The 24,711-nt window shown below is 39.5% G+C and overlaps 2 protein-coding genes and 1 non-coding gene across 4 annotated transcripts; all 3 read left to right on the top strand.

Moving 5' to 3' along the window:
* The first annotated feature begins 3,734 nt into the window (after nucleotides 1-3,734).
* On the top strand, nucleotides 3,735-3,816 carry trnal-aag. The gene has a single exon. It is a non-coding gene; the product is annotated as a tRNA-Leu (tRNA).
* An 828-nt stretch (nucleotides 3,817-4,644) lies between these two features.
* On the top strand, nucleotides 4,645-17,080 carry naa40 (N(alpha)-acetyltransferase 40, NatD catalytic subunit). Of its 2 annotated transcripts, XM_022758405.1 has the most exons (9): nucleotides 4,645-4,966; nucleotides 8,190-8,285; nucleotides 10,569-10,621; nucleotides 11,302-11,397; nucleotides 11,923-12,081; nucleotides 12,184-12,267; nucleotides 12,667-12,744; nucleotides 13,003-13,069; nucleotides 13,554-13,632. In XM_022758405.1, the coding sequence occupies exons 1-8, from the start codon at nucleotides 4,961-4,963 to the stop codon at nucleotides 13,028-13,030; spliced, it is 600 nt and encodes a 199-aa protein (XP_022614126.1). In that variant the 5' UTR covers nucleotides 4,645-4,960; the 3' UTR covers nucleotides 13,031-13,069; nucleotides 13,554-13,632. The 2 variants fall into 2 exon arrangements, with proteins under 2 accessions (XP_022614126.1, XP_022614125.1); XM_022758404.1 differs by lacking the exon at nucleotides 13,003-13,069 and having other exon boundaries at nucleotides 13,554-17,080.
* Nucleotides 17,081-17,924: 844 nt separating this feature from the next.
* b3gat3 (beta-1,3-glucuronyltransferase 3) lies at nucleotides 17,925-22,857 on the top strand. Its single transcript, XM_022758356.1, has 8 exons — nucleotides 17,925-18,059; nucleotides 18,475-18,582; nucleotides 18,812-18,992; nucleotides 19,088-19,271; nucleotides 19,379-19,540; nucleotides 19,767-19,853; nucleotides 20,667-20,870; nucleotides 21,141-22,857. Exons 2-8 carry the CDS (start codon nucleotides 18,489-18,491, stop codon nucleotides 21,237-21,239), a joined length of 1,011 nt encoding a protein of 336 aa, XP_022614077.1. The 5' UTR covers nucleotides 17,925-18,059; nucleotides 18,475-18,488; the 3' UTR covers nucleotides 21,240-22,857.
* Nucleotides 22,858-24,711: the final 1,854 nt, after the last annotated feature.

Raw genomic sequence — 24,711 nt, 5'->3', positions numbered from 1 at the left:
GTCCCTCTTCGCGCCCCCTACTGACGTATGAAATAAATAGTTTTTTCTACCACACCGAGAGACAGATTCCCTGAAGACAAAAGACTGTAGGCGGGGTTTAGAGACTGGGCCATCTGCGTGCTGGGGAGAGCTGCTGTGTGAGAACCCCCTATACAAGGCCTTTATTTGCATTATGAAAAAGTGGGTAGGCTTGTGAAGGTGGCCATCTCACACCCCACCAAATCCAGGACTCACACTCATGACCAGCGATCTCTTTAGTAATATTTAACCCTGTTGTTTTATTTTGGAGTCCCACAGATTATGTAAAAATTTGCATTTTGCAAATGCAAAATAGAAAAATGCGAAATCTTCTCCTTTCCTGTTTCTTTTCTTTTGGCATTATCAGCTAAACCCAATGTGGTAACCTTTGATAACAGGTGACACAATATGGACATGAACATTATACCTTGTTATCACATCAAAAAGGGAAATATGTGTTATGTGAGCTCTGCATGAAGAAATGTGTATTGTTTCTGTTTCCCACAAGACAAGTCACAGACAAAGAAATGCACAGTCTGTCATCCTATGTGACGTTATGTCTGCATATGCTGTTGTCACGTAGACCCCAGAGAGGTCTCCTTGTTAGACCTCTTATGAGCAAATCTCCAGAAATCCAGTTAGACTTATTTGGAGCAGTAGTGCTACAGAAAATGTCCTGTCAACTCCAATCATCTACATAGAGCCTATGAAAATCCATTCCATTTCAACATGTTTTACAGTGAGGGTCTCTAGACCACAAAAAAAACTGATCAATTCAAAATGTTTACAAGCAATTTTGATAAAAGTATCAAACTGGTAAACCAATATGTTTTTGAGCTCTTAAAGAGGTCCCAGGTCTCCAGGAACATTCCCAAACATGTCAACGACATTAAAAATGTCTGCCCAGTTTAGAGTTGAAACAATGAGTCCATAAGTTGATTAACAAATAATTAATCAGCAACTGACTTTTCTTTGTGATATATCTGAGGAATTTGTTTTTTGGACTGTCATACAAAACAAACAATCTCAGTATTGCACCTTGGACTCTGAGAAACGAGGTATGGGCATTTCTCCCAGTATGTTTAAACATTATATAGACTAGCGAGTGATTAATGAATGAATTGAGAATATAATTGGAAAATTCAAAGATAATACATTATCATTAGTTGCAGCTCTACTGCAGAATTTATGAATGTGCAAATTAAAGATGTCATGTTTTTGACCAAAGAAATATCACAATATGTAAGTGTGTGTTCTTACATCCGACTGACTGAAGCACTGTGCTACGATTCCTTTTTTTCTTTTAAGTGTTTCTTTGTTAATTTTATGTGTTGTGCCGTTTTGATACCGATGCGGTCATGTCTTACTATGTTTCTGTATTTGAAAGAAAAATTGCTTTCCTGTCCTCAGTGGTATGTTTTGTCTGTGGTGACCTTGTCGTGCTCACATTATCCTTTTATGACCTCCTCTCACCATGTGCTGCATAACATTCCTACAGGGGCGTAGTGTGACTTTGATATAGGCCAAGTATTCTTTTACATTTTTGTGGTTGATTTTCATAAGGAAAGGGTATGCAGCCCTATCTGTTGTGCTGGAGGGACTTTTAAACTTAACCTGCCAATTACTGGTTTGTTTGTACAAACTGGTGTCAAGGGTAAAAGATTGCTCAAAATGGAAGTCAAGGCAGTAAAAGTTAAAATAAAAGACTATATTTTCTATAGTGTCTCCTAATTTATCCTGTCTGGAGCTTTAATTGTAGGTTTGGAAGAAATAAAGAGCAACAATATGAAATGGGTGATTTCATACCCCACATCGCCACCTAGTGGTCACTGTTACTGACTGCCTCTGAAATCATGTACTGCCTGGAGCTGATTTCTGGGATTTCTATTAAAATCATTTCATACAATGAGCAGGAGATGGGGTCTTCTTTGACCATGGACCTGCACCTGAGAAAAAAGAGAAAACAGAGGAAACAGAGAAGAGACTGAAATCGGATAAAATGGATCCTCAGGAACTTTTCAAGTAGCTACTGGAAATCCCCAAACTAAAAATCCCCCACTCTATAACCTGTTAAGGAAATAAAAAGGTAGTTTCAGGGTCAAAGCAGCTCCTCAGTCACCATGTTTGAAGGGACCTGACTGTTCTGTAAAATCTGCTATTAGTTTTTTTTATTAATTTTCATTTTAATTAACAAAGTTTTGGCCAAAAGAATCTAAACAAAACCTGGTTTCATCCTTCGAAAAACCCTCCAGGTTTAACAATCATACACTTCAGGTTCTAGTTTTCCCAGATAAAAATCCTGAGGACATGACCTCTGTGTGCTTCAGTTATTTCAGTAATATATAGAGCTTGCTTTTATTGTAATTTGTACATTTTAGTCATGATGATGTCATGTGGAGACAGAGACAGAGAGGAATCCTGGAGCTGCTCCCTGGACAATGAATAACTGCAGCTGCTTGGATGCCATGACATCACCCATGGTGATTATTGTCTGATTTCAGCTGGAAGCCCTGGATTCAAACAAAATGTACCAATATGTCAATCAGCAGAGTTCACCTCCAATTCAGTTTTAGTTGAGCAACTTGAGTGCTGTTGATGCCTATATAATCAGGTTATGATACCCTGTTTTTCAGCATTGAGCAGTTTAGGAGGCAGAAGTTTCTGTGCATTGCTACAAATCATTGGATTAGTGGAAATCAATGTAAATTCTCTATTACAATGTAAATTCTCTATTACAGTACAGTTTCCTTTAATCTAACTCATCAGTCAATTAGAATTTATTTCAGTTTACCAAAAGCAAGGGGACTGTCATATCAAAGTCGCATCCACAGACAGAGTATAAATGACATCATCATGGCTAATGCAACTTAGTGTAGCGCAACATAGGCAGTGAGATCAAGTAACTGCTTGTTTTAAATAGCCATTTTTATGTGACAAAGTGTTTATTGTTTTGTAATTACAAAATAATATGTAACATGGGTCAAAAGAATATTTAACTTTGATCTGTTGTAATACATGGTCATACCAACTGTGTATGATTCTCAGTACATACTGTATCCATATTTACGGATATTTTCATGTTTACTCAAACCTTGTACAGGGGAGCAGCAAAATATAACAGTATGCAGACACTGAAATATGGAAATCTATGCAGCAGACATTTGCATGGTATACATACATACCCATATGCCAAGTATAAATGCAAGACAAATACACATAAAAACTAGATTGTAAAATTTACTGTAATGTCCTACCATCCAAATACATCCCATCATCCCAGTGTTAACATATTCTAGAGTAGCCTACTTTAAGTGACTGACAAAACATCTGAAAGAAATTATATCAAAATTAGATTATAAAGATTATAGTGAAATGTAATAAAAAAAAATCTGACTGCTAGCAGGGTGTACAGGGCTCCAGAATGCTCACTGAGCTTGATGTAATCAAATTGCTGTAATTATGTTACATATAATATGTTACTCTCAGCTCCCTGCATCACTGTTAGTTATGATGGGTTATTTTAATAATACTTTAAACAATATTCTGTCATAGTTAATAACTGTAAACGCCAAAGATTATCCTCCAACAACGTGAAAACACGTAAGTCAAACACGAGGGTCAAGACTTTCCAAACAAGGAAACCACATTCGCGCTAAACTAGTGGCGCTTTCAAATGCTGTCGGAATAATGACGAACAGATAGTCAGCGTCACACAAGGTAGCGTGGCCGAGCGGTCTAAGGCGCTGGATTAAGGCTCCAGTCTCTTCGGGGGCGTGGGTTCGAATCCCACCGCTGCCAGGAAACTTTTCCGTGGGAATCAAATGAAATGTTGTCTGTGGGTCATGCAAGTACTTATAACAGCAGTCGACATGTTGGAAAGGCAAGACGCCAAAATCTGCGTGAGCAACATGGCAACGATAAGGCAGACATTGATAACGCTGTGCTGCTACATGTGGTTCTCATGTATTGCGGGGTGATATGGACAATCATTGAAACCACATAATAGTATTTTCCTCCATAAAATGTATATCAGGTAGTTCAACTTTATGGAGTTTTATTTTTATTTATTTTTATTTATTTTTTATTCTTGGCAACCATATTTCAGAGAAATATTGTACTTTTTACTCTTTTTCACATTAAACTAACAGCTGGAGTTAGTCACTCTGCAGATTTTATACACAAAATCTAATAAAAGATGATGCATTGTTATGGAATAGACTACACATCCTTGTAAAATAGTTAAACTATCGACAAGACAGTAAACACTAAAATGCAATAAAATATATATAGTATATACCTCCTCACAAGGCGTTATTCTGCTACATACAAATACATTTGTTTGATATTAAGAAAATTCTTTTTTTCTTCCACTGCTTTGAGTAACATTCGGGAAAGGCACACTTACGTTGTATAAAATTATACATTAAGTACATCAGAAACGTTAAAAAAGGGTCAAATGTGTGTATTTCTAAAAAAATACACAAAATATTTGGAAAATTTTTACTTTACGCGGAGTTTTAGCGTAAGTCTTCACTTAAATTCTTGAAAGTCCATTTCGGACTCAGTAGTGTCTCAGAAGTCTGAGCTCACGAGGAACACGTGAATGCAGCATAGTTGGACGCGACGGAGAGCAGAGGAAAGAAAAGGGCAAGGAAGGGACCTGTAATAAATTCTGCCTCGCACTCTTGGCGCCAATCAGACTTAAAGAGAAATAAAACAGTTGAATTTTTCATTGATTGTTTTAATCAAATTTGCGCCTAAGCTGCTCCTCTCACAGCCATCGTTCGGTGCTTTAGCTAGCTAGCCTCGACAGCATACTCTCTATCATTGTCATATTAATCTGGCCCCCTTCTCTCTGTCTGTAGTCACGATACTAATAACTCAGCACCAGGGACAATAGAGGCGTGTTTCTCCTGGGGGACCGATAAGACACAGCGGCAAAATGGGGGTGAGTTTTGTCTGTTTTGTTCATGTCTCGGTGCGACGGTGTTGTAATTGAAGGTGGATGTTTTGGGCTGGTGAATACATGGTGGTCAGGGGAGAGAAAGAAAGAAGGAAGGAGGGATGAAGGGAAAGGAAGAGAGACCATGGTGGATGGATGTAGCTCAAGGTGTTGGTTAGCCGTTTAGCTACCTCCTGATAGCCTCGGTAGCAGTGAAACGTTAGCATCTGCTTACTCACAGCTTTTTATGGCATTCTCGGCATTATTACCGCATTGTCCTTTTCACTGTGCACAGTTAACTTCTCCCGGTGTGTGCTGTGACATTGTTAGCGTGCTAACCGTGCTAGCCACTTTGGAATGCCATATTAATGACGAGTGCTTTGCTAGCCATCAATGCTAATCACTTCTCTGTGTGTACGTTTGACCAACAAGCCAGAATGTGCTGTGTTGGCCCACCTGGTTATAATATATTCAGGCTTGTTGGATGTGAGTAATGTACACAGCACCAACCAGGCCTGTACTCGGAGTTAGTTTCCATAACTTTAGCTAGTCTCTGCAAGCAGACTCGAGTTTATCCTCCACTTTCACTCCAGATAAACCAATCCACGTGTTTGCACAGTCCCAGCTCAGTCTGCAGCCTATCTGTGCTTGGTACAGAGTTAATACTCTGAGCTACAGTTGGCAATTCAGTGCATTCCTTCCCATAATTGTTACCTCTTCTGTTCAGGTCTGGATCTAATGAAGGAATTTAGCGAATTCCTGCATGTTTGTCACTCGCCATTGTTTGTCCGTGAAGCATCAATTTACCATTTCTGCACTGTAAACATGTCAAAGAAAACTTGATTAACGTACTGCAAATAGATGGGATTTCCCAAGCTCAGTAATGCAATTTTTAACAATGTTATTCTATCAGTACATGGCAGCTACTAATTATTATTTTCCATTGTCGGTTAATCAGCTGATTATTGTTTCAGTTAGTCTGTAAAATGACAGAATATAAAGAAAAGTTGCCATCACAATGTCCCTGAGCACAGGAGAACATCTTCAAATAGCTTTTTGGTTTGACCAACAGTCCATAACAGAGATATTTAACGTACAGTGATATAAAACAGAGAAAACCAGCAAATTGTCACATTTGAGAAACTGGAACCAGAGAATGTTCAGTGTTTTTGCTAAATCCATTAGTAGATTATCAGAATAGTTTTATTTTAAATTTTCTGTTAATTTGATTCATTGACTAATCCTTTTAATGCCCCAGGACTTAGTTCAGCAGAGGTGTTAAGCCACCTAGATCCTGACACATCTTGTCTTGTGATCAATTTAGTGTGTTGTTGATGGCTGAAACAATAGCCACACTCATTAAATATAAATGTTTTATTTCATTTTCAAGTATGGTCATTTTTTATGACCTTTAAGGAGGTGATTTTTATGTCTTTATTTCAGGTGAGGTGGTCCACCTCCTGTATAAAACATTATGGGGAATCCTGCTGTGCAACATCATTATTTGTAGTTGAACATTTTGTTTTATGTCAGGAGGCAGGTTCATTTCTCCAACTGAAAACCTTTTAAATTAAGTGTTCTTATCAAGCCAGTTCCAGCCAAGTGTTAATTTTCTCCACAAATTACAAGCGTTAATAATTAAAAACAACTAATTATCCCTATTTAGGGTAGTGTAGTGTCGTGGTAGAAATATATTTGTAGCATCTGTTCAAGTGTGTGTTCTCTCTGTTGCAAGGCATAGATGCAGTCAGAGTGATTTGTGTGAATTATGGCTGCACCATTGCTGATACTAGCATCGGACATCAAGCCAAGAGCTGGCTAAATTAGAGTATCAGTATCAGAGAATTTTCCCAATACTATAATCCTACGCCGAGAGCAATATGCACCATCAGCGGTATAAACACTCCACTGTTTCGCACAGCATTGACAAGTGGTGCTCAGAAAAGCTACTGATGTGAATATGAATGCTCCTTTTTTTATTTTTATTTTTTACTGTACTATTGTTATCTTCCTGTTGCTGTTTTTATAGGCAGGATAATCATGTTTATAACAGTAATAAGTTATTTTTTTGTGTAAGTGGTACATGTTGTTGTGCATGGCTGACCTTGATTTTTTGTGGTTTGAGGTCTGTTGTGTGTTCCTGTGTCATTTAGTGCATGTTGTCATGTTGGTTTGTGTGATAAAATGCTGCTGCAAATGAGGTTTGCACACACTCAAAAACACGGTATTACTGGTAATTTTATATTTGGATGGTGGAAGCAGCTAAATCCAGGTGCAACTCATTTTCATACTTCTTTTTATTTCCCCCTTAAATTTACCCTGAAGTTAAGACTCTAACAAGGACTTTACATTACATAAATGGTATTAACATAAAACTGACATTCCTTCCTGTGTAATCACGCTTCAAAGTGCATTAAACAACAACAGCTGAATGGTTAATAATACATTTGACATTTTTGTGAGTTGGATGAAAGCACAGTCGAACCCTGGCTAAATCCTGGACTTGTGTCATTGGACCTGGGTGGAACTCTTTGATCTTTGTCACCAGGTTTTATGGTGATGTCTTTTTATCTGACCAGCTAACTCCTCACATGCTTTAGTGTCACAATACTGAAATTCCTCACACTTACACACTTGTAGTGTCTCAAATTGATTCTTCTAAAGACACAATGAAGAATGGTATCGCACCAAACCACAGCCAGTGAATACTAAATTATACTTACAGCCCCACAGTGGATATCTACTCGGACAGGATCAGTTTAAATGTATAATTGATTATATGAAATAGAGAAGGGGATTGATTAAGTGACAGAAAAAGCTAAAGATTCTCAGTAAATTAAATGAATGAAATATGACAGTACTTTGTCTCTTGTACTTTGTACTGGCTAACATGTTTGGGGGAGGATTATGAAGTACAGACCGGATTTATGTTTTATTTTTACGTTTTTTTTTATTAGACACGTATAATTGTCAGAGCGGAGTAGCCTGATGCAATAGTAGTTGAACGAGGAGTAGTGGGGAGGAAATGATGTAATTCTGACACATCTGTCTTATAGCTTCTCCCTCGTGCTTTTGTTTTTCCTCCATTGCTTCCCTTTTCTCTCCCTCTGACCCTCATCGTCACTTGTCCTATCTCCTTTCAATCCTTCTGTCGTACACATTATCCTTCCTCATCCATGCCTGGTTTTCATATTCCACCATTTATCTCGTCCTTATTTCCTGTTTCCAGAGGAAGTCTAACAGAGCAAAGGAGAAGAAAGCCCGGCGTCTGGAGGAGAGGGCGGCTATGGATGCTGTCTGTGCTAAGGTGGACGCAGCCAATAAGGTAATTTGGTCACAGAAAGGCAACTGTCATCAACTTGGATTACTTTTTAGGGAACTGTGGGATTGGAAGTGGATGTGTATTTTTTTATTTTTTATTATTTATTTTCATAATCTCAGTGATGAAAAATAGGCTCGGGTGTTAGCTGCTCACTAACTGCAAATACAGAAATATTCTGGTTGTGTACCTCTGGCAGTTGATAATGGCATTGCATTGATATTAATAATACATGCACTCTTTGTATTTGTAAATGCTTCACATAAAAGCACCCACCACTTGGCCCTTTTTACATGCTGTTTCAGGCTTTCCAATGGATTCAGAATGCATCAAGCACAGCACTTAAAACATCCACTGTGAGCTGTGATTTCTTTTATCCTCTGTTAAGTTACAGTAATAGACCAAAAGCTGGAGATGCCCTCCCTGCCCTAATTATACCCATAATTGATATGCACATGACAGGAAAAGCCAAACTCGGTGCCATATGTTTCTTTATGCATAATTAATAAGCATTATTAAATCCTAGCCATCTAGCAGAACACACAGCAGACAGCTCCTGCAGGCTGGAGGTGGGATAGAGCATTAGTAAACTGTACTGAAGCCTGGAGGAGAACAAAGCTCTCGCACTCCCCTCGAGCTGAGCCGTGAACAGGCCTGCTTGGGCTTATTATTTTTCTGTGTCACTTTGTCCCAAAATGGGGCATTTTGTGTTTCATGCTGTTCTCTCTCCCGATCCTCTCCACTGCTGATGTGCCAACAGAGAAGGAATGCAAGAACCCCCCCCCCCCCCCCCCCCCCCCCCCCCAGTAACATTTATTTTGGTTTATGTCTTTTTACTTTATGCCAGCAGTAATGAATTTTGACTTGTACTTTTGTTTTAAACAAACAAATGGTGAATTCATTGCTTTAAAAAAACAGCAGAAAATCTGATCCTGGTTTTTGAAGTGACTGTTAAAAACATTTGTCACTCGAAAGTCAAATCCTCATTCAAAAGTAGGGATGTCTCAATCATGTTTTCTGATCCTTGAGCACTGCTTATGCCAAGTATGAACGGATATTTACTTCTGTTAATTCCCCCTAATACAGCGGCACATTGCATCCACAGCGCTACATTATTTAAACTTCTTAATTTTATATCGAACGCTACACTTGAACTTTAATTTTAAATTGGTGCCTAAATCATATTGACACACTGATTTCCCTGAAGGTATAATGGTTCAGGAAGTAAACAAGTGATTACAGATGTAGTTAAGTTGAAGATAGCCCCAGGGTGTTCATGGAATACTAGGCCATAATATTGTTTTGCTTATTACTATATCATTATACAAATGATTACAACCAAATTGCAATAAAAGATAACAAAATTTGTCATTTAGTTTTAGGTTTTTTTAGGTTTTGTTTTAGATGGGTAAAGGGTTTTGGTTTCATGTAATGCATAACAATGTAACAGTTTATTTTGTTAAACATTTAAATTTCATAGTTTAATGTGTCATTTTGCATGCTTGTCATGTGGAGAGACTTTACAATATTGGAAAAATCCCAGCCAGCACCTGTTACACATTTTTTGTGTGGTGGAAGGGAACTAAATCTAACTAAATTGTTGAGGTCTAAAAATGAACAAAGCAGTTTCAGCCAACAGCAGAACTTTAGAGTCAAAAGTCAACCTGCAGATTAGGAGGGGAAAAGATGACCTGGTAGAAAGGAGGGGGGTGGTTTAAGTGTCTGCACCTAGGGGCCCCAATGTCTCATGATCTGTCCAAGAAAAGGGGTTTTCTTAATTTGAGATTATGTGTACTCAGGGCTGAGGAAAAGATGACTTTGTGGGATTTTATTATGACTCACTAATGGGACTATAACACTAATAGCCCTGTAATTTTCCTGCCTTTATGAGCCCCATTTGGGCAATTTACTTTTACTGTCTATTTTTGTGGAATTACTGAATTCACAAGTAAATGATTGAGTTTGATTTGAAAATACAAAAGTGTTGGCTGCAAAGAATACATATACAATTAATTTGCCAATCATTTTATTGATGAAGTGGTTTGCATATAAAATATCAGAAAGCAGTGAGAAAAGATCACTTCAAGTATCTTGATTTGTCCAAGCAGCGGGTGAAAACCCAGATATATTTTGTTTTTATATCATATAAGTCGATGAAAAACCAAAAAAAACATACGATATTAGTCATTTTATGGGGTTTATGGTATTAAGATTTGGTTTCGGAAGGGGAAAAGTCTGTTTTATGTTTTTGAAAGTCTGTTCAGCTAATTTTGTCCCTCCTTCTCCCAGCTGGATGACCCATTGGCTGCCTTCCCGGCCTTCAAGAAGTACGACAGAAATGGGTACGCATTGCTTTGTATGCCTACAAAGGACTTATTCAGTGTTTCATGAAATACATACTTGTTTCATTTGCTACATGGAGGGGAGAGTTGGTCTGCCGGTGGTATTTCTTTCTGTCTGTCTCCCACTCAGAATACATTTTTCACACATACTTTTTTTTTATACTTTGTTTTTGTAAATTTTGTTCTAGTGGAGCACAAATGCACATGAGAACTGATCAGACAGGTCACCAGGGACAACACCACACAGCTCATATGTTATCAGGAGTTAGCTTTGTGTTAAAGGTGACTTTCCCAATAGTCCCAGGACGAAAGAGGCGTACAAAGAAAACACGAAAAGGGTAGCAAGTACAGATCACCTCAAGTCCATCCATTCCTCAAAGGAAATTAAAGTGACTGTTGTCGTATGACATTTATCTAACAAATACACATACAAAGCCACTGACCAAATAAATCACAGAAGTAAATAGGCAATAATTATAGATGTGTTGATTCTAGTAAACCACATAAAAAAAAGAAGTCGTTGTTAAAAAAAAAAAAAAGGGATTTCACCAAGTAGTACTTTTCTTTCTGTGTACTATCCATATTTATCTGAAATAACCGTTTTGACCAATACTTGATTGAATTGTTTCCATTTTTTCACACTTTCTTGATGTTATTGACCCTGTTGTCCTCCCATCCAGGCTGAACCTGCAGATAGAGTGTAAGAGAGTGACCTCCCTCAACCCGCTGTCTGTGGAGTGGGCCTTCGAACTCACCAGAGGCAACATGCAGACACTGTAAGAAGGCCAATCTATGCTGTTCCTGTGGTTAAAGGTGTAGTTCAGGAACAAAATGACTCGTTATTGAATGGACAGACTCACATAGATGTGAATGGTAGATTAGAGCTGAGTAGAAGCGCAGACGAGCCAGAAATTCTTTGTGTGCGGCGGAATTGGAGAGTGACATCAAACAGCAGCAGAATAAGATGTGGATCAGTGTTTTTTTTTTTATGAGTATGAATTAGATCAGACACACTGAGGAGCCTGAGGAAAGGAGAGCAGAGGCAATACAGATGGATTTGAGATGAGGCAGAGAAATTACTACAATTTATCTTCTCTCACTTTGCCAGAATTTGACTCGTGTTCAATTTAGCAAATGGCACCCAGTCAGTGGAAACTTAATTTGTTCCATTTAGAAAACAGGTCCTTTTGGAGCAGCATCGCCAGAGCAGCCGGATGATGGGGAGAATGCGGATGCGAGGGTAAAATTAGTGTGTCAGGTCACGTTTGAGTCGACCCATTTTCTTTTTTGCTGTGCTGTAGGTACGAGCAGAGCGAGTGGGGCTGGAAGGAGAGGGAAAAGAGGGAGGAGATGAACGACGAGAGGGCGTGGTACCTGCTCGCCCGCGACGGCGACTCCGCCCCCGTGGCCTTCTCTCACTTCCGATTCGATGTGGAGTGCGGGGAGGAGGTTTTATATTGGTAACGTGCCGATCCATGAGTTTGTAGATTGCAAGAAAAGTCTAGCAGTAGATTCTATTTTTTTAATTTGACCTTTTTTAACCTGTTGTCTCGACTCTCCAGCTATGAGGTGCAGTTAGAGAGCAGAGTGCGGAGGAAAGGACTCGGCAAGTTCCTCATCCAGATCCTACAGCTCATTGCTAACAGGTAAAAACTACAGCTGCCATTACAGCAGTGTGACCCTGTGTAAAGTGTAGATGCTGTTGGGCCGGGGTGTGGACGCACAACCTTGTGAAACTGGATGAATTCTCTGCCAATAACTGTAAAAATACTTCTTTAAGACTTTGCAATGACCTCTAAGGCTGATATCCGAAAGTCTGTTTACATTTACATTTGGATCATTTACTACAGGATTTCACACTAGCAAAAGTGGTTTCAAGCAATGTAGGATTGAAAATATTTACAATTTAGCACATTTGTGAAACCCGTTTCACTGAGAAGCACTGAACGTAAACAATAACCTCATGTCCATCACTCGCTTCAGGCATGTGAAACTAAAGCATATATGTTTCTTTTCTTTTCTGCTCTCTTGCTCTTTCTGTCCAGCACACAGATGAAGAAAGTGATGTTGACAGTTTTCAAACACAACCACGGGGCTTACCAGTTCTTCAGAGAAGCTTTACAGTGAGTATACTGGGTCTACAAAGACTGTCTTTTTTTTTTTTCTTTTCTTTAATGGAGAACTTTAAGGAGAGACTTGCATTGTCATTCATTTTATAACACTCAAATCAGTCATTCTGAACAGTTTAATGTGAAAAAACTGGAATCTTCATGCTGTCAAAATATCTGTTGATGCGTAAAGAACATAGGACAAACTCAAGGGTGACTGTGATCTAATGTACAGATATGCAACATGTTCAAACCTCAGTTTTTTTCCTCCAGAGCAGTGATATCCAACCTTTGGGAATGAAATCAGTCAATATTATGTCAGTAACAGAAGTAAGAACTTGTAAGTGTTGATGGCTGCCTTCGTATGAGGGCCGGGCAATATGACTTCAAATCAATATAACTATTATTTGCGTGTGGATGTAGCTTGAGGCCCATTGTTTGCACTCATGATATCCATATCGCCAGCTTCACTTTGAGTGAACACAGACTAACATTAGCTGGATTGGGTGGAGGCAACATGAGATAGTATTTATTTATTTAAGTTAAGTTAATTTAATTTAATTTAATTTATTCATTTATTTATTTATTTTTCACGGTCAGTGACAGTTCACGAATGCACACATTTGGGAAAGTATTAACCAAACTAACCGACATAAGGAACATTAAGTTGGTGAGGGGTTCTAAATGTCGGTTTTGATACTTTTTCGGTTAATTGCCCAGCCCTATGTCATATGCACATTTCCAAAAATTACCCGTTCTGTTTCATACAACCTCTCCAGCCTCCTTTGTCCTTGTTAACTAAACCCCTCTCTCCACGCCTCTAGGTTTGAGATTGACGAAACTTCGCCGAGCATGTCCGGTTGCTGCGGCGACGACTGCTCTTACGAGATCCTGAGCCGGCGGACCAAACATGGCGAGGCCTCGGCGGGACACACCCACGGGGGCGGTCACTGCGGGGGCTGCTGCCACTGATTCAGCTTCAGTTAGACCTTATGATTGGTTAAAAGCCAGCAACTTTCATGGCTGTGTGTGAAAGCTTGAGCTGCCTGCTCTTCTGCAAACGTTATGAGTTTGAACGGTCGTCTCCACGGCTGTTAAAAATGAACCGATGGTGGAATACCTGGCTACAGATATTAATGTTGCATTATGGATTGAGATTTGTGTGTCTTTTGTGTATTCCTGCTACAAAAGCAGTATGCAGTGTGAGCTTTCACACATAGCTCCTGTTTGTCGTTTCCTACTTCTTGGTTCAATGTCCAAGCCATCTTTTCTCATTCTCTTGTTCCACTTAATGACTATTAGTAGTTTCCCAGTCAAAGAAGAAGCTTTTTGCTGCCATTATTTACCACCAAAGTCAACCTCATCCCATCCTGCTCTCATCTCCTAACGTGCTATACTGTATCGAATCATTCTGCAGTGCTGCTTAAACTGTGGTGTGGGACCTAAAATTGGATACTGGCCTTGGGCTGTGTTACAGAAACTCATTACCTCTAGTCAGAACCTCTTAAGGTTAAGACAGAATTTATCTAAAGTCAAATTCTGCTAAGTTGATAAATCATGCTCTAACTCAAATTACCTCTGATACTAAGCAGGTAAGATCAGTGATATAATACAGCCCCTGATTTCCTTAGGACCTCCCTCTGAGACTGCTAGCTTGTTTCACTGAACCAGGGTCCCAGGATGAGGCTGAGTGTACTCAAGTGTAGGTCCCCTTGGAAACAGTCTGAGAAGCCCTGCAATACTGTAACATTACCTGTTGTTGTAACACAAGTTATATGCACATATGGCTTGTAAGCACTGCAGCTAGCAGCAACTGCACTGTTTTTAACCACATTTGCCCATGATACTACTGTTACATCATTACAGTACACCATTAGCACTACCCATCTTCTCTATTCAGGTGATACCTAAATGTTTAGACGTCTCCCCTGCTTTTATTTGTTCTAACTTATGAGACAAGATGTCTGAGATTGCCTTTTTCTTTCTCTCTTTATTACGTCTTCTACTTTCTCCCAGTGAATTGAGTAAAAAAAACAAAAACAAAAAAAAAACCTCAGTTTCTCATCTGTTGCTGTAAATCTGCATCCAATCCACAAAATACCCCCAGTATGATCCTCTTGCTTATTCAGCTTGCTGTAAACCCCCCCAACCCCACCCCACCCCATCTATCCTAATCAGAGGTACATGTCATGAACTGAAACCTTAATTCTGTTTCACTGCATCATTCGCTCATTTTTCACCCTTTCTTCTCGCCGTCTTTTCCTCACCTCCATGCTTATACCCACAAATGGGAGATTCACGTCCTGATGCCACATCTTCCCATGCTTCAGTTGTGTGAAGAAATATCACATCCTTCTCTACTTTTTGTTCGTTTGTGCCTCCGTTCTCTCTCCATGTCGTAAAGGTGCTGAATGATGACAGCGGACATTTATGTTGCTCTCAACATTAGTCACCTTTGTGCAGATGTATTGCTCCTGCTTGCCTCTTAGTTCACTTTGTTTCCAAGAGGTACTAATGATAAACAAATTGATGTTGACGCTACTTTTAGCTGTATTTAAAAACTACTAAAACCATCCTCCATCCCTTCTCTTACATATTTTGTTAGCATGAGCAAATCATATTGATTTATCATGGATGAAAATTGATAGACATCGCCACTTCATTATATGGCCGTTCGAAGCTGATGAATGCTATTAACTTGGAGGAAGGAACATAGATGAATGGATGGGTGGATGGATGAAAGAAGTCATTAAAGAGCAGTGAAGGCGTTTTTATGGTCGTTATTCCTCTTCTCCTCAGTCGTGACGTGTTTTCCCAGCCCACTGTCGTTAGCTTGCATGACAAGATTTAAAAATGTTTAACAAAACTTGTAGTTAAAATCAGGATTACACAACAGCGATGCTGCTTCAGAACTGTAGCTGCACTGTTTGAATCTGTATCTAAAGTCCTCATGGTTATAGCAGCATTACTTTAATATTTCATACAAATCTCCCATGAACATCTGTGCATGTTAGAAGTTTGTGAAGGGGAGAGTTGCGTGAAATGTAAAGATAATGCTGTGGTTTGGTATTCCTGACAGCATCTTAGCACAAAGTCAGTACTGTAAGGTTTGGGTGAAGTTCTACTGCACATCTGTTGTCCCAGAATAATCTTACTGAGATGCCTGAAGAAGTTCCACTGAGGGTTTTAGATACCACTTTACTAGTCAACCTAGAAAGGCTGCTGTAACCACTTCAACCTTTTTAATTCCATATCTGTTTACAAAACCTTCAGGGTATTTTTGGACCGTTTCGAGCGCTAGTCGGCTGGGTTGGATGCCCTATCTAGAAACCACCATAAAACCCTTTAATTCCAGGACTGTAGTCAGCTTGTACAGATTTTATGTGTGGGCTGGAGGAGTGAAAAGATAATTCTTCACGCTACTGTAGATGCAAATATTCCTCTGTCTAATGTGGCTGAGAGGGCCTTAAGTTGGTACGGTTTGAAATGTTTTTTTAAAACAGGTCATATCATTAAGGCTCGACTGGAGATTTCATACAGATTATTGCCTGGTTAAATATGTGAAAAAGGGGAGACTGAAATGTGAAGTAGACAGATACTTTCTTAGAACCACCTAAATATTGAAATAATCTGTGTTACACAAGAACAAAGATGTTACTATCACAACAAAAACCCTTGTGGATTATTAAGTCCAGATCCTGGGGTGAAAGTTTCTGGTTGTTTCCAGACTGGGTGGAGACAATGAAATATTCATATAAAAAATATTCAGCATCTGTAGACGACATATTGGTGTCTCATGCTTATTTGAACTCTGATCATGAACAACAAAAATGATTAAACAACATATTGCTTGTTTTAGTTCTAGACTGACTTCTGATAAGTACAGTAATTCAATTTTGTACTGCATAGGTTACAGTAAAAAGAGGATGTTGTACATAGTGGTAGTATATCAACCGACTGACAGTCTCTCTCTCAGGTTAATCAAACGTAATCAAACCTCATCTGTTTTACTTAACAGCCATGTTGTCAGTTTGGTGTTCGCTGGATTGGATTGGCCACAGCTCTGACCCAGAGTCAGTTTTTGTGTCATACCATCATATTTAAAGAAATTCTGATTTGAAAAACTTTATCTAAATTTTCTTTTACCACAACTAAGATAGTGGTAACGCTACTTTTCATGAGATTTTAGTTTTTATGTTATGATACAGTCAACGAAAAGGCTTGGGAATGTAAAATGTCTTGAAAGTAAATATGACACAAAGTTTGAACTGACTCTGGATCAGTGCTCAGTGGTTACATTCAATCGAGACAGGTGGGCTGTGTTTAAAAAAAGAAAAAAAAAAAAAAAAGGCTCACTTGAACGAAAAATGCGTTTGTGAAAAAATCTTAAGTTGGTAAGTGAGCCTAAACTTAACAAGTTTATTTTAAAGTCAGTGAGTACTTTCATTTTAGAAAATGGTTACATACCCTCACAGAATCACAGATCCTTCTCTTGGTCTTTTCTCTATGTATATATATAAGCTGTTGTGGATCCATATTCATTTTCATTTCTTGGCCTTATACAGGTGAAACACTTTTTTAAACATGATGTTAAAAAATGAAACCTCCATGTTTGAGAGTGAGTGTTAAAGTCCTGTCCAAATGACAATGAAAGGGAAAACTAAGTCATTCTGCCTTGTCAGTGTTTTATTTGTATGTTACAAATAAAGGAAAGTTGATTGACTTTTCAAGAGATGCCCTTTTGTTTTTTGTCATTTTCATTTTAAACAGGAATATATATAGAAGCCTGCTTCCAAAAGGAATTTAAGAAATATAATGATGAAAAAAAAAAAAAAAAAAAAAAAACACACATATATATATATATATTGACTGATTACTGTATTAAGTCAATTATGAGACACTGAGTGAAAACTATGAGTTGTCAAGTTAACTATTTGACTTGCTAAGTTAAAGTTTTTGAGAAGGTGAGTCACAACTTTAACTTTAAAAATATCTTCTTTTTTTTTTCTTTTTTTTTTTAATTTTCTTGGTGCAGACTTCCACAGTAGAGACCGTTATGTTTTCATACATTATACTTGGGAAATGGCGGTTTTCGGATTTATGTGGAACTATCAGTGAATGCCCACTTTGTGAGGGGACTATTTACTGTGTTGCACTCAAACCGGAAGTTGTTGGTACATTTCTGCAAAAAAAAATGTCCTAGCTTAACCGAATGAATGGATGCTGTGATGCACTGAGGTGCCTTTGCTCACATCTCTCCAAGATGACATGAACATTTAAGCTCATATTTCAACCCTCTCGCTCCTGTCTTCCACGAACTCCCGCCACTGGTGAGTGCATGAAAATGGCATTCGAGCTATTTTGTGAAAACAAATTGTCAGGCTAACATAGCTTAGCTTACACTGATTTATCATGAAGTTTAATGCATATTCATGTCAGCCGGCCTTCCAAGAAAAAGCGAACACAAGCTCATTTTTTACTTCAACGTTTTACAATTCGCCTCACCAACAGTGTTTGTTAATGCTGCTGAATAGGGATGCTATCCCTCTTAGCTTGTTAGCTAAATGTTGAGTGCCAGTTGAGAAACTGAATTTTGACTCAGTTTAACACATTTACACATCATTAGGTGTCACTTACAATCTTCACAGACAAAAAATCACTTCTGATAATAAAGAATAATCAATAATGACAATAATACATTGTGACTGTTGATGTTTTACTTGTCCCATACTGTGATCCTTTCAGCTGGTCAGGGTACCATGGCAACGAGGATGAAGCTGAAGCTGAAGACTGTGTTTGTGCTCTACTTCATGGTCTCCCTCCTGGGCCTTGTCTATGCATTGATGCAGCTTGGTGAGTGGTCAGCATGCAGTCTTATTTGAAACTTGATCCATCGCTGTAATAAAAAGTGCCCATGAGTACATAAGCTTAAGTCTGTGTGACAGGGTCAAGGAACTTCAGGGAAACACAGATATAGATGTACTGATTACATCTTGGTGAAAATACCCTTTGGAGTCATTACGCTCTGGCAGATTTTGTACCTAAGGCTGCCTTTCTCTGCTTTGTCCCTGATGCTTTGCAGGTCAACGCTGCGACTGCACAGAACATGACATGCCCAAAGACCGCACCATATCTCGACTGCGGGGGGAGCTGCACCGTCTTCAGGAGCAGATAAGGAAGTCAGAGGCAACCAAACAACCCCAGAAACCTGCAGCCAAGCCTTCTCTGCCCACCATATTTGTGATCACCCCAACATACGCAAGGTAGCCTTCCTTGCCCCATCTCCTCCTTCCTCTTTTACTCGCCATCTCCCTTCAGATACAAACCCACTGTTTCTCTGATTTCCGTCTCTGTCCAGGCTGGTGCAGAAGGCCGAGCTGACTCGTTTGTCCCAGACATTCCTCCATGTTCCTCAGCTCCACTGGATTGTTGTGGAAGACTCGCCTCATAAGACGCCACTAGTGACTGACCTTCTTGTAAAGAGTGGCCTGACCTACACACACTTGCACATGCCTACTGCTAAGGACCGCAAACTCCAGGAGGTGGGTAGAGAAAGGGCAGTGATTTGTGGAGACAAAGTCAAATTAGTCTGTCTACATTTCTGTCGTCTTTGGTCCCAATCTAATTCAATCCTCATCCTCCACCACAGGGTGACCCCAGCTGGCTGAAGCCTCGTGGAGTCGAGCAGAGGAATGAGGGTCTACGGTGGCTCAGAGAGGACAGAAGGGCTCAGCCGGGTGGAGACAACCAGCAGGGGGTGGTTTACTTTGCTGATGATGACAACACATACAGCCTGCAGATATTTGAAGAGGTGGGTGTTGTGAATGTGTTTATTTTTATTATTCTCAGAAGGGACTTGTTTAGCCTGTTATGATGTCTGCAATGTTTATAACTGTGAAAGCGTGTGTGTGTGTGTGTGTGTGTGTGTGTGTGTGTGTGTGTGTGTGTGTGTGTGTGTGTGTGTGTGTGTGTGTGTGTGTGTGTTAAATGTCCCATGATTGAACAAGAAAAACAAATGACCTCTTGTTTTGTTTCAGATGAGGAGTACCCAGCGAGTTTCAGTGTGGCCAGTGGGGCTGGTTGGAGGGATGAAATATGAAAGGCCTGTGGTTGAGGGAGGAAAGGTGGGTGCTTCCTGTGTTCTGGTTTCTCAAATGGAACTAAAGGAACTGTTCCAGGGTTGATGATACTAAAGAGCTCACTCTCACTGTTTCACTGAAGAAAAACAAATTACTAACAGCAAAAATATGTTTTGTGTGACTCCTGAATGAGCTTAGTGTCTTTTATATTGAATCATGAGATACTCAACTATTAAAAAGATTATACAAGTAAGTAATATTATATTGTGATGTATTACATCATATATTAATATGTGATTTGACTTAAGCCAAGGTCTATTTACTATCTCACAGTCTTCCTCAGCAGATAAAGTTCTCTGTTGTCATGCAGATAACTGCACCATCACTTATCATGTGACCCAAATATAGACCTTCACGTCATGACAACTGAGCGAACCGATCTGCCGAGGAAGGCTGTGAAATGCAATGGAAAGCTCCTGAAAATGGTGGTAAATAGACTGTGTGTTCGGATTTGATAGGTTTCTGTCAAACTACTGCTGAAAAATAATCAACTTGCATGAAAATATTTTATTATATTTTTTTTTATATTTTATATCATCCAGCAAATATAAAATGACATTTGATAAACTGTGACTATCTGTGTGACTTTTCCGACTCATAGTCATTGAAGCTGTTCTTTCTTTCATTCTTTTTTTCTTTAAAAAACAGTTACACAAACCAGTACAACATATAAAAACTGATCTTCTATCTTCTTCTTTTCTATCTTCTCTTAAAGCCCTAGTGGTTTCTTTTAATGTTTTATAAGCCACTTCGACTGAATTCTTACCAACAACAAATGTTTTTGATTGTTCTTCTAAGGTTGTTCGTTTCCATACCGGCTGGCGTCCCAGTCGCCCCTTCCCAATGGACATGGCCGGCTTTGCTGTGTCCCTCAAACTGGTCCTGGCCAATCCAGAGGCTTGTTTTGATGGAGAGGCACCAATGGGCTTCCTAGAAAGCAGCTTCCTCCAGGGATTGGTTACCATGGACGAACTGGAGCCCAAGGCGGACAACTGCTCTAAAGTATGAATGACCCTATTTTGAAATTTGTAAATCGTCTATAGCGAAAGCCAAGGCCAAAATGTGTTGAATGCATGTATGTTCTTTGGCGACTCTTTTTTGAATTCAGTGACAGATAGAATTAGTAGTTGCAGTATATTGTAAAGCAAAATGTAGTATTTGGTTGTATGTCCAATCATTGTGTGTGTGTGTGTGTGTGTGTGTGTGTGTGTGTGTGTGTGTGTGTGTGTGTGTGTGTGTGTGTGTGTGTGTGTGTGTGTGTGTATTTTGCAGGTGCTGGTGTGGCACACACGGACAGAGAAACCGAAGATGAAGAGAGAGGAGGCTCTGCAAGCTCAGGGACTGGGTTCAGACCCTGCTGTGGAGGTCTGAGGAACACACACACATTCACACACACACACACTGCACACACACATTCACATTCACACACACACCACACACACACACACACTGTAAAGCATATTCTGCTGTTAAATGCTGCATATGGTTCTCTGCGTTGTAAATACTGTAAAACAGAAAACTATCTGTTGGAGATGACATTTAAATTTACCTGGTTATGACTGTTTGTTTTCTTGTGTCAGGTAGTAAATGTACGTGTGTGTATATATTGAGTGAGTGTGGGTGTTGTGGTAACTGTACTGACTGTATATTAGTGTAATTATCAGGGTTTTCTTTGGTTTTAGTGAGTTAGATGTCTTCATTTAGCAGTACAGGGGATGAGTTCTAACAATTGCCTAATGGGGGCGCCAGATCAAAAATTTTGTGAAGCCATGCAGTTACACCACCAGTACATTTCTGCTTAAAGCTGGAGGAACAATCACGTCTTATTACAGACTCGCATACTTGTATCATTCGTAGGGTTGTACATATTGTGCTCAATGGAAATCCTGCAGTGTAACCCATTCCTGACAGCAGTTAGATATTCTTATGTCTTCTTATGTCTGAGTTACACCAAGACTGGTTCCATCTCCTGTCTATGTTCCCTCTGGTAGTTGTTTCTGATCCGTACCACCGACTTCTTGACTGATTTCTGACCGAGATGCAGTTGCCATGGAGCACTTTATTCATGCATGGCTTCCGTTTTTGTGATATTAAGTGTCTGTAAGTCTGTATTCAGCCATATAGATGCTTTTTTTAATCATCATCAGAGGCATGATCATAGTCTTTATTTAGTATTGTGGAGCAAAGATAGTACTAAAGTGCATTTTTTCACCGTAAACAATATTCATAGCATAAACAGCAGCCAGAAAACACGCCAAACAGGGAACAAACCTTAGCAACTAGTTGCCTTGCCTTTATCATGCTCTCATGCACCTGTGTTAAAAACACACAAAACTAGTACAACTTGGTGACACTATGCTGCAACACAGGCGTAACAAATACCGAGATGCAATGATTCCACACCCAGTGTAGCTTTAGTGATACAGCTCAGAGCGCAAATGCTGGTTTTCAATAGTGTGATAGCAACAACAACTAGTTCAACAAGCATTTTAATGTGTATCCTTGTAGTGATGCTTTTTAGAAAGTTCGTGGAATCAATTTAGAGGCTTTGATTAAGGGAACAACACTACTGACGCTCCTGTAAATTCAAACAGAATACAAAACATGGCCTTCATGCTACATTTCCACTGAGAACAACACTTCAATTTGCCTTTAATAGACAAAAACAGCCCCTGGTATTTAGCACTAGCAGTATTTCAAAACTATATTTGAAAAAAACTCTTCAAATATAAATTGAACTACTCGGTATGTGCTTGATTATCTGTCACAACATCCTCAGAAATCAGAAGAATGAAGAGCAAAGTAACGTTAAAGTTCGAACAAGTGCTCCTCAGCTGCTGTTGTATGATACTGTAAAAACAGCTAGTGCCTGCTCATGTGTAATTAGTGCCTGTAAGTCAGTTCTCTTACTGGTGTATAAAGTATTTATCACTGTAATATTCTTTACATTGTATAATGTGATCATGTCTGTCCCTGGTCTTAAAATAAACCTAGTTAATGTAAAACATATTTTGCCATTGTCTCTTTTCAAACTTTAGAGATACTTGCTGACCTGTGAACTGACTTTGAACTTTCTCGTGAACTTACGGCAGCAGAAAAATGGAAAACCTGGTACAATGCAGTGATGCAGCAGCTACACAGACACTATGTTTAGTTTACTTTCCCCTGCCATGTCCCTGCAACGTGACGCTGCTAATCTGGTGAATGAACTGAAGTGCAATAGCTTTTGGTTCAGACTCTGGGTTTATGTTTCACGTATGGGGATGTGTGATCAATAAGAGGGAGGGATTTGGATACAGGTGGACCAATTCCTTGGGCAGATGACAAGCTGAGGGATTTTGAAGTTCATAGATTGTATCTTCTGCAGAAGTCAGACACAACACAGGAGGGTAGTCCCAGTACAAAATGAAGGCCAGAAGTTGTTTCACTCACTTTTCAGTCCTACAGTGTAAGTCCACATCCAGGCCCTCAGCTCGTCAGACACGGGCCTTCTGACCCTCCTTCGTGCCAACTTTAAATGCAGAGCCCCCAGACTATGGAATAGGCCGCCCGTATCAATCAGATCTTCCCCAGCCATCGACTCTATCGAATCTCAGCTCAAAACATATTTATTCTCATTAGCGTTGAAGGCAAGCTGTCTCCCTCCTTTGGTTTGCTTGTATGTTTTGCTGTTTTTCTGTCTGTTGATGTTTGATTCTCTGTGTTGATTGTATTTTTTCTTGATGGTGTTGGTCAGCCATTTGCTGTTTTTAAATGAGCTCTATGAATACATTTGAATTGAATTGAAATTGTTTATTAGCATTTATGTCTCTGTGAATTTTGAATATAAGTTCATGTGTTTAAATGTTTGTGAGCTCAGGGACAGTCTGTGACAATCTTGCTCACATTTTAAAAATTTTTTTTATACAGTGTCTCATGAAGAGAGCCACACCGCCAAAATAAAAGCTGTATTATGGTTGCAATAAAGGGTAAAAACCTAGTTTGCATCTTGCTCATAGATAATTGTTTAAAATGGTCTGCTATGATGCGCCCTTTCAGACTGCGACACTGCAAGTTGAAGCAGTAGCAGCACAAAGGGACAGGGTTGCCACACAGGAACAAGAACACATTTTGCTTTTCTGTCCTGCTGCAGATGAAATGTCTTGTCACTTTAGTGCATATAGTTGGCAGCATTTGTCCCTCTCCTGTATTTATAAACCTTTTTTTGCAGCACATTTTAGATTCTGACACCAACTTGTTTAAGAAATGCTGACTTGGCTGAGAAGTTGAACGACTATCTGCTTAATTTGCCTTATTTGAAACCCAGCCAGCAGCACACCTGTTCTCTGAGTGTGTCAGGTTGAGGCAGAGCTGTGACTTAGCCGTGTCACACTTTACAGACTTGTTTTTCTCCAGTTTCACCACATCAAAATCAGCACTAGCCGCCTAACTACAGCTACCAAAAAGCAAAACTTGTACCTGTTTGACAGTGACCATGGCAACCTGCTCCCGGCGTCCGGCACCGTCATCAGTGAGTACCCACGCAGGTGGGGATTCTCACCTCAACACAGCTGAGGTTTTTACAGGCCCGTGTGATTGACAGCTGTTAACACCCTCTCTGCAGGGAAGTTGTCGGCTTCGTGACCATATATGGAGTGATACGGAGGCGTGAGTCTACCTCATCGCATGACACACTCACACAGGGCTTGTAAGATGAAGGTGCACTGGGAGGTGAGTAAGAGGAGTGGAAGTCACACACACCATATTTTAACCGCGATGATACACTCACAGACACACATTCAAGTGCTTTTATTGGCTACACTTAACTTGTGACTTGTTTAATTCCTGTCTAACTTTTAAACTA

Source organism: Seriola dumerili, unplaced genomic scaffold (genome assembly GCF_002260705.1).
Source record: "Seriola dumerili isolate Sdu_G_001 unplaced genomic scaffold, Sdu_1.0 BDQW01000295.1, whole genome shotgun sequence".
Classification (NCBI taxonomy): Eukaryota; Metazoa; Chordata; class Actinopteri; order Carangiformes; family Carangidae; genus Seriola; species Seriola dumerili.
This window is presented reverse-complemented; position numbering and strand designations above follow the sequence as displayed.

Excerpts from the sequence above, each read along its gene's own strand:
- naa40 (XM_022758404.1), top strand. Across the intron at positions 11,398-11,922 it reads AGAGGCAACATGCAGACACT|GTACGAGCAGAGCGAGTGGG; the intron begins GTAAGAAGGCCA and ends GCTGTGCTGTAG. Across the intron at positions 12,268-12,666 it reads CTACAGCTCATTGCTAACAG|CACACAGATGAAGAAAGTGA; the intron begins GTAAAAACTACA and ends CTTTCTGTCCAG.
- b3gat3 (XM_022758356.1), top strand. The coding sequence starts at position 18,489 with ATGGCAACGAGGATGAAGCTGAAGCTGAAGACTGTGTTTGTGCTCTAC. Across the intron at positions 18,993-19,087 it reads ATCACCCCAACATACGCAAG|GCTGGTGCAGAAGGCCGAGC; the intron begins GTAGCCTTCCTT and ends GTCTCTGTCCAG. Across the intron at positions 20,871-21,140 it reads AGGCGGACAACTGCTCTAAA|GTGCTGGTGTGGCACACACG; the intron begins GTATGAATGACC and ends TGTATTTTGCAG.